Genomic DNA, 10294 nt, shown 5'->3' with positions numbered 1-10294 from the left:
CTTGACTGCAGGCAAGTACTCTCTTTACCTGTGTTAATACTCTTCACCTGGTTGCCTCCACACACACCTGACACCTTCTGGACCAAATAAGTTTATCTTGGTCTCATCAGAACACAGGCATGATTCCAGTAATCCATGTCCTTAAGTTTGCGGGCTTTCTTTTGCGTCACCTTCAGAAGAGGTCTCCTTCTAGGATGACTGCCATGCAGATCAATTTAAAACAGAGTGCAACATATGGTCTGAGCATGTCTGTTCTGAGTGGAACCTGTTCTGGTAAACTGCTGTATGGTCTTGGCCATCATGCTGAAGCTTACTTTTACGGTGTTGGAAAGCTTCTTATAAGCTAGGCATCTTTGTATAGAGCAACCATTCTTTTTTCCTCTAGATCCTGAGAGAGTTCTTTGCCATGGGGTGCCGTGTTAAACTTCCAGTGCTCTTTATGAAAGTGTGAGAGTGATAATACTAAATTAACGCCCCTGCTCTCCATTCACACCTGAGACCTTGTAACACTAATAAGTTACATGGCTGTGTGCACAATTTGCACCTTTGCCATGTCTGGTAATTCAGTGTACCGTTTCATTCGTATTGCTTGGCACACAGTGTAAACACAATGATGAACTGTTTTTTTTACACTTTCACCAAATGTTACAACCAGTACCCTATACTCCGCACAAGTGGCCAGGGTGATGTATACAGCGATGGCAATTCTTAAATCAGCTAGCGTATGTGGTCCATGAATGGAAAGGAGTGGCCATACAGATTGTCCAATCATGACGCACAGCTTTTTAAGCCTTGTTTTTTACATTCTAAAATGCAGAATCCAAAGCCAGTCTAAAAAATTGTCTGAACCATGTTCTCCCAGAATAGGTTTAAGAATTTTCTCGTCCTCGGCCAACTGATTTTCCCATTTTACGTTGATTCAGCGTTGATTCAACATTTTGGTTTGTAGGCTATTAAACTTTGCTTACATTAAATAAATATGTATATCCCGTTTGTATTCTATTCTTTTGGCCAGAACTGTGTTGATCTTGCAGTGCAGAAAGACACAAATAAATAATAATTATTAATATTAATATTACATTACATTATATTTAGGGTATTTAACATTTAGCATTAGAGCAACTTACAAAAGTGCTTTGTTGTTTACTTACAAATGTTCATATTCATAAGACTAGGATCGAGAGATACACCAAGCTTTGGTCATGTTTAGAAACCTATTATTATTATTATTATTATTATTATTATTATTATTTATTTTTTTTTTTTTTTTTGTGAGAAGCACTTTTCTCAGAAGACTCAGAAAACTGGTACATTAAAGTCATGTCTGGCTGACCCACATGGCAACAGGACCTTTAGCTCAGATGAACATTGGATTAAGTCTCAGTTTCAGCAATGAAGAGAAGAATGATAGAGGTCTGGCAGGTAAAATGCAGTAATAAAGTATTTGATAAGATGAGAAAATGAAAAGCATTTTGTCTGGACCATACAGCACAAGGCTACTGGACAATTAAAAAATGGGAAGTAGTGTATGTGTTTATGTATGTGTAATAATTATGTCTTAAATTATGTTTGTTTGAATAGCTAACTTTTTACCTTTTTAAAACAGAAAAAGAGAAATTGAAATTGAAGAGAAGTTTTGGTCAAAGCCCCCCATCAGTACCACTGCAGAAACCTGGGGGCCACAGTTCTGTAACACACACTCCAAACCCTGGTTTTGTAGTTTCTATTAAAAAAATATATTTTTAAATGGACACTTTGCGCGTTTTAAATTAAAACACAATTACTCTCTCTCTATAAAAATAAAATCTGTGTATATAAATGTATGTAGTCTACTTTATTTTATCAGCATTCCATCATGTCTGCATATTGTCAGTCAACTGACTATTTCTTTCTGTTTAAATCTAACACAAGGGACAAGAAGGTGAAAGTGAAAGTTTATACCACCAGCGTGTCTGGGCTTCTACAGTAGAGAACACTAAATCACTATAATATACTCAGAGTCCTAGAGCTCAGTCAGAGTGCACTTTACATCAATACACGTATATTTATTATTTCTTAATTTAGAGTTAGAAAAATGTCCAAAATCGTATTGATGTTTTCCTTTACAAAATTATAGTTACAGAAAAAAAGAAAGAGGAAAAGTTTGGGAATTATTGTTTTTAATTATATAATATAGCTAGAAATTGAGTTGTAAACCAGTCATCATGCAATCATTTTATTAACAGTATTTCAAACTGTTCAGTGGGAAGGTATATCGTTGCTGACCAATTAAAAACACGCCAAAACAGCCACTTTACAGGAGAGAGATAAAACCTTCTTAACTTACATTGGAATCAAGTGTAAAAATAGTTTATTTCTGGTAATTTTGGATTATTTCTATTGGTCCATTCATCGTGGAGTTTTGACACTGTGTAAGGAACTATTTGTACAAGGCCAATTACCCAACCCCTCCTACCACTAGTGATGCCCCAACACCAAGGGGGTGAAGACTAGCACATGCCTCCTCCATACAGGTGAAGTCAGCCACCTTGTCTTTTGAACTGCTGCTGATGCAGCACTATCGAGCACAGCGACTCGGTTCCGATAGCTCAGCTCACAGATGCCTTGTGCTAATCGACATCACCCTTTGAAGTGATGTGGGGAGAGAGCGCTATCTGGTAGCCGATGGCAAGCTACATAAACAGGATTCGGCTGGATTCGGTCTCCTGATCATAGTGGCAGCACTTTTTTGAAGATCTGAACACATACAGACAGTATGTAGTATAGTCAGAGAATGAAATCTAATTTGACAATAATAAATATTTCAAGGCAATAATAAAAATAGGAAGAATAAAAGGAATGTGTTATAATAATTACAAAAATAAATTGCATATGTTCATTGTTTTAACAGTTTAAATACTTTCATTGTTTTAACAGTAATCAATTTTAGTTTTGAATGAATTCATTCAAATCAATACAATCAATACAATCAAATAAAATTTTGTAGAGTATAAGTAGAGTATAAAGTGTAGAGTATTATAGAGTACTGACAATAAACTAATAAACAAGGTTAAACTCAGGGCTAAATAAATCTTTCCAGAACCTGTTTGGGTACAGTGTTGTTTCTGAGAAGTGGAATCTTCCCTTTTCTGTAAGTGTGGTAAGTTACTGTCTTTCAGAGCACAGCATTCAGATAACACCAGCATGTTACAACACAGGAGGCGGGGCTTTCCAGAACACAGGTGGGAGGAAACAAAGCCTCAGGTGCCTGTCTGGAGTTCTGTCAGTCTGATCTTTAACTGATAAGTTACTGGAATATTACACCTGTAGACTCACTCAGAACTCCCCAAAGCCTTTGGCTGGGAAAGCAACCAGCATGGATGAGACGACTCTGGTTCTGGAGGGTCTACCTGTTGATTTTGACAGTGTGGTACAAAACCTAGAATCATATTTCAAAGATAAGGAGAAATCTGGAGGACAGGCAGTTCGAATAGTGGAAAATCCAGAGGACAAAAGAAAAGCTCTGCTACTCTACAATGATGGAGGAGGTAAGGCAATACTTGAATACTATAACTATATAAACCAAACCCTGATAGCACAGAACATTGAATAAACATTTGTTAAACAATGTTTATGATGGAAACACAACCTTTAAACTTTTTTTTAAACATAAACTAATCGTATAGGGTCCTTTTGCAGTAATAATAATGTTTATTAATTTCATTCATTTGTTTTTATGAGCAAAAGTAAATCTAAACAACACTTTGATTACCAGAGAATTAAAATTAAGAACATTACATACATATGCATTGGTGATATAATGTTTTACAAACTTTACTAAAGAACTCATGCTTTATAATGTTTTAATTTTCCGTATCAATTTGTAAATCCATTATGTAAGGTAAGTCTTCCCTTAAAGAGCCACTAAACCCTAAGTCATATTTTTTCCATTAATAGCTGAAATGTGTTCATTTAAAACAAAGAAACATATCAGTCCTGCTTAAAAAAAAATCCTAGCCTTTAAAAAAAATAATATTGTGGTAATTTTCACCTATGCAGATCCCTCTCTGGTTTAACTGTGTTATAGGCGAGGTTGATGAGTCTGTATACTTTGGTAATAAATTAATAAATAATGAAATGTATTTTATGCAACCAGGCTTTACATCTTTACATACCCAGGCAATGCTTCTGGTGGGAGAGGGTTAGAGGCCATTTGTGCATTTGGACTTTTAAAGATTCTAAAACATATTTTTTTTACATTTTAAGTTAGATTGAAATTTATAACAGAACAAGTGTAAGCTTTCATCACATGAAAGTCTTAGTGACTCAAATGCTGAATTTACAGGCCAATTCTCTTTTTTAACCCACAGATGCACAGAAAGTACTCTCTAATGTCCACAACCTCAAATTCAATGACCTGGGATCAGTGGAGTTAAGAGTGAAAATGCAGGAGCGTGCAAATGCTGAAACCTCCACAGTGAAACCTCCTCTACCTCCTCGACGTAAAAAGATACAGACACAAGAAGCTTCTGTCGAGGTGACTTTCACTTTTACATTTCCAGTTTTAGAGATGAAGGGTGTTTTTTTTTTTACTTTGGCTGCTTTGTCTGTTGACCATTTGGAATGTAGCTCAGTCTGCATACCGAGAAACCTGACTAACGAGGAAACATTTATGAAAATGTACATCACTGTCAAGATTATTCCACATGGAAACACTGAGCAACATGACTCATAATGATTTAATAATTGTGTAAATAATGTACATAATTTCCCCATTTCATTTAACTCTTGATGTTCATTTAGACATAAAGCCATTAAACCACACATAATCATCCTTTACATTTAAATGAGTGACTTAGTTACTCGAGTTAACAAAGGTGTCAAAAGTATTGACATTCATTATGCAGGTAGAAGTATATATTCTAGGGCTTAACATACTTCTGTAGAAGTTGAAGTATCAACTCAAGCTTTTTACTCAAGTTAAAGTATAAAAGTACTGCTTTTCAAGCTACTTAAAGTATAAAAATAAAGTAATATGGGGGGGGGGGGGGCGTATATGGAATGGCATTATGGACAAAAGCTAAGGCTACACTACAGGAGCCAAAAGGTAGTAGTACGTAAAAAGTCGTCTGAAAAAGAATTACTCCAGTAAAGTACAGATAATCAAAAACTCTACTTAAGTAAGATAACTAATATTAGCTATTAGTATTTGTACTTTGTTACTTGACCTCTCTGCATATAAGAAGAAATAGAATAATGTAGATTCAAATCAGAAAAACAAACTTTTATGTAACTTACAGAGTGCAGGTGTGTTACTTTCCTTTTAAACATCTTTTCAGTAGGTTAAACTGGTGCACATTTTCTGCAGATTTTTATCAAACATTTCTCCCTCATGAGCTGTGGAAGCATTATCTGTTATCTGACACACATACAGACAGTACATGTACTCCTCTATCACCCTGGCTTTATTATCAACACATAGACTGACCAATGGCAGCAGAGCTAGCCTCTCACACTCACAGTTTAAACAGAGGACTGAAACCTGCAGCATTAACTTAAATAAAAATGGAATTCAGTTTAAAATAGGGAGACTGCTATATTTATTGGTAAAACATTTTTTAGCTAAGCAAAGACAGATTTCAGTTTAAAACACTTCCAAATACAGCTTTTTGCTTTCACTTTTTTAGTTGGGACTTATTTTAGGGTGGTATGAGCCCCCAAAAGAGGGCTAGTGATGTACATTTGGAAAGATACTTGGACAGTGTAAAGAAGGGTGATCAATATGGCCCTAAATAAATAAAACAATATTTGTGCAATAGCGAAAAATAGCGTATATAACTTTACTAACATTAGCAGTGAGTTATGTAGCTACATTATTGGGGAGAGAACTAAGGTTAGCGGAGAGCTAGCTAACATCATAACATTGGTGGCAAGCTAGCTAACATGCTAACATAATAACATTAGCGGTGAGTTAGCTAACATGCTAACATAATAATATTAGCGGTGAGTTAGCTTACATACTAACATAGTAACATTATCTGTGAGTTAGCTAAATTACCGGGGAGAGAACTATGGTTAACAGAGAGCTAGCTAACATAGTAACATTAGCGGTGAGTTAGCTAACATGCTAACATAATAACATTAGCGGTGAGTTAGCTAACATGCTAACATAATAATATTAGCGGTGAGTTAGCTAACATACTAACATAGTAACATTATCGGTGAGTTAGCTAAATTGCTGGGGAGAGAACTATGGTTAACAGAGAGCTAGCTAACATTAGCGGTGAGTTAGCTAACATACTAACATAGTAACATTATCAGTGAGTTAGCTACATTACCGGGGAGAGAACTATGGTTAACAGAGAGCTAGCAAACATAGTAACCTTATCGGTGAGTTAGCTAACATGCTAACATAACATAAGCGGTGAGTTAGCTAACATACTAACATAGTAACCTTATCAGTGAGTTAGCTACATTACCGGGGAGAGAACTATGGTTAACAGAGAGCTAGCTAACATAGTAACATTAGCGGTGAGTTAGCTAACATACTAACATAGTAACATTAGCGGTGAGTTAGCTAACATACTAACATAGTAACATTATCGTGAGTTAGCTACATTACCAGGAGAGAACTATGGTTAACAGAGAGCTAGCTAACATAGTAACATTAGCGGTGAGTTAGCTACATTATCGGGGAGAGAACTAAGGTTAACGGAGAGCTAGCTAACATCGTAACATTGGCGGAAAGCTGGCTAACATGCTAACATAATAACATTAGCGGTGAGTTAGCTAGATTAGAGGGGAGAGAACTAAGGTTAGCGGAAAGCTAGCTAACACAACTCACAACTTTAGCTGTGAGTTTCAGCTAACATTACCGGAAAGAGAACTAAGGTTTAACATTAGCAGAGAACTAAGGTTAGAGGAGAGCTAGCTAACATACTAACGTTAGCAGTGAGTTATGTAAGTTAGCTACATTACTGGGGAGTGAACTAAGGTTGTAGGAGAGCTAGCTAACATACTAACGTTAGCAGCAAGTGATGTTGCTACATTACTGGGGAGAGAACTAAGGTTAGATCTAGCTAACATAGTAACGTTGGTGGCGAACTAGCTAATATGCTAACATAATAACATTAGCGACGAGTTAGCTAACATACTAACATTATCAGCGAGTTAGGTTAACAGAGAGCTAGCTAGCATAGTAATGTTAGCAGCGAGTTAGCTATGTTAGAGGGGAGAGAACCAGTGGTGAGTAAACTGCGTTAAGTTTTGATTTCCAACAAAACAAATTATTTTTAACCAAAGAAAGTATGACTATGTTTTTGGGTCTTAAATTATATTTATTGCGGTCTAGAAAAGGTCTTAAAAAGTATTAAATTTGACTTTTAAAATGCAAAGTGCAAGAACCCTGACAGACGCTTTGTGAAATGGAAGTAAACTGAGACATAAGTGAGACATATGATGCTGGACTCATTTTAATAATTATTACATTATTAAAATAATAAAGGGAGTTTGTGGTAATTGATGTTATTAAATCAAGCATATTACTTTGTTTTAAATGTCTGATGATGTTCTCTGTTTTCTCTTTACTTTGCAGGGAAAACAGGTGGAGGACGTTGAAAATGAAATCCCTAAAGGTAATTCTTTATTCTTCATTTGTTAGTCAGTAAAAACCTTTTCTCATTCAAATAACTTCACCAGAAAGATTCTAATCTGAACATGACATTGTGATGTTTTCTGTAACAGAGGTTAAAGCAAATGTGAGATGTCAAAGCCTGATAATCAGCAGCAGTGATACCGTGGATAAAGACATACTCACCATGTATTTTGAGCAGTTCTCAGAGCAAGTTGAAGTACAAGAACATAAGGAGAACATGTGGATACTGAATGTTCCAAATCACTCAGGTAAATTATTCTCATTATTAGTTGTAGTTTTATTTATTTATTTATTTATTTAGGTATGAAATCCTTTTTTTTACCCTGCTCCTTAAAATAAACTGTGTCCTAATTTTAACTCTAACCCAAAACACTTTTAAAAATCAGCTGAATTTCAAGACACAGTTTCTATTAATATAATCAAAACTTTTTGTCCCACCAAAACATTTCACCATAAAAAATGAATAACAAACACATCCACAATACAAGACCAAAAAAATAGTAAATACAAATTAAATAAACTAAATACATAGAACATGCACAAGCATTAATACAAATTTGTGCTATTTATTATAAGAATTATATGAAATATGAATACGAGAAAAAATATCAATATTTCAGCTTTTATTTCCAGGTATTTATATCTGGATCTGATACCACTGAATCCTAATTCTATAATGAATGAACTAATTAAAATGTTCCAAAATGATTGGGGATAAAATTGTTACATTAACTTTTACTAAAAGTGAAGAAGGTTTTTGCCATTTTGGACAGACCATGATCAGTACCAGTCAAAGGTTTGGACACACCTTCTCATATAATGTGTTTTTTTCCTACATTACAGTACATTCAGTACATAAATACTGAAGCCATACAGACTATGAAGCAACACACAAAAGATTCATGTAGTAACTTAAAAGTGTTAAACAAACCAAAATACTCATTGAAGCATTTAGGTGGCTCTTATCTGGGGTGCTGTTAACTCGCAGCAGTTTCTGAGGTTAATAACTCTGATGAACTTATCTTGTGCAACAGGGGTAGCTCTTGGTCTTCCTTTTCTGGGGTGGTCCTGATGAGAGCCAGTTTATTGCATAATTACTGTGCAATTTTAAAGTTCTTTTCTAGCTTTTCACAACAGAACTGATGCTCTCAAACACATTAAGAGTAGAAGAAATACAAGTAATTAAATTTCACAGCTGTTAACTAAAAACCATTCCAGATGACAACCTCAGAAAGCTAAAAATGTGCAAAGCTGTCATCTAAGCAAAAGTTCTAAAAAAAAAGAAAAAAAAAAAAAGAATCTAACATAAAAAAGTATATTGTTTACTTAATAATTCCATATTTTTTCTTCATAGTTCAGATTATTTATCTACAATGCAATAGTAAAATACATTTTACTATTCTGTTAAAACTGTTGCAGATAATAAGTGGAAAATATAGTGACTTTTTTCAGTGATGCAATGGAAATGAAAATGCTTGTTTTAAATTTCAAAAAATTGTTTTTAATATCTCTTTTAAATAATCATTATAACTTATGTGTTTGCATTGTTTCATAGATTTATTGAAAATTCTTGCTGTGAAGGAACATGACTTTGGTATTTCTGTGGACCTGTATGAAGACGAAAGTGTGGTGGAGAAGCTGGACCCCAGACGTTTCATCTTAACCGGGTTTAAAGACACCTGCAATTACAAATACATTTCACTACTCATTAACAACTGCAGCAAAAAAACAGAGCATTCCTGGGAATTTGTAGATGAGAGCAGGATTGTGGTCACCTTCAATAAAGACATTGGTGAGTAAAATGCTTACTTTATGCTTACTTTAAAAGCAGGACATTATTTACACACATCTTTCTACACACATTAGTAACTTTTTTTTAGTAGCTTTGCCAAGCGTCTCAGCAGTGCTGCTTTTTTGTTTTGTTTTTTGTTGATGGAATTCCTTGTTATGTTTTACTGTATGTATGTTTATTTGCATCTGTTCAAATTACATGTGGTGCTTTTTTCAGGTAAAAACGCTCAAGTTGTTGAGATAAATGGATTAGTGTTATTTATATATATATATATATATATATATATATATATATATATATATATATATATATATATATATACAGTTGTGGTCAAAAGTTTACATACACTTGTAAAAAAACATAATGTTATGGCTGTCTTGAGTTTTCAATAAGTTCTACAACTCTTATTTTTCTGTGATAGAGTGATCGGAACACATACATGTTTGTCACAAAAAACAGTCATAAAATTTGGTTCTTTCATAAATTTATTATGGGTCTGCTGAAAATGTCACCAAATCTGCTGGGTCAAAAATATACATACAGCAACAAAATTTGTCAATTTTGGTGATGTAGCGAGTTGTGTCAATCAAATTAGCTTCATGTCATGGCCTCTTCACTTCTTGTAAGTGATTCTGATTGACTACAGCTGTTGACTTCTCATGAGCCCATTTAAATAGGGCTCATTTGACCCAGTGATTAGACTCAGCTACAAAAGCTACAATGGGAAAGTCAAAGGAACTCAGTGTGGATCTGAAAAAGCGAATTATTGACTTGAACAAGTCAGGGAAGTCACTTGGAGCCATTTCAAAGCAGCTACAGGTCCCAAGAGCAACTGTGCAGACAATTATACGCAAGTATAAAGTGCATGG

At 34.7% G+C, this 10294-nt stretch overlaps 1 protein-coding gene across 1 annotated transcript in view; it reads left to right on the top strand.

Annotated features, from left to right (window-relative positions):
- Positions 1 to 3125: 3125 nt before the first annotated feature.
- LOC125805005 (protein mono-ADP-ribosyltransferase PARP14-like) overlaps positions 3126 to 10294 on the top strand; it is a 30983-nt gene continuing 23814 nt past the window's right edge. The window contains exons 1-5 of the mRNA XM_049485170.1: positions 3126 to 3527; positions 4350 to 4516; positions 7574 to 7613; positions 7723 to 7881; positions 9189 to 9425. Coding sequence (XP_049341127.1) covers positions 3356 to 3527; positions 4350 to 4516; positions 7574 to 7613; positions 7723 to 7881; positions 9189 to 9425 — 775 coding nt within the window. The 5' untranslated portion in view covers positions 3126 to 3355. The remainder of the gene's footprint in view (positions 3528 to 4349; positions 4517 to 7573; positions 7614 to 7722; positions 7882 to 9188; positions 9426 to 10294) is intronic.

The sequence above is a fragment of the Astyanax mexicanus genome, chromosome 11 (assembly GCF_023375975.1).
Source record: "Astyanax mexicanus isolate ESR-SI-001 chromosome 11, AstMex3_surface, whole genome shotgun sequence".
Classification (NCBI taxonomy): domain Eukaryota; kingdom Metazoa; phylum Chordata; class Actinopteri; order Characiformes; family Acestrorhamphidae; genus Astyanax; species Astyanax mexicanus.
This window is presented reverse-complemented; position numbering and strand designations above follow the sequence as displayed.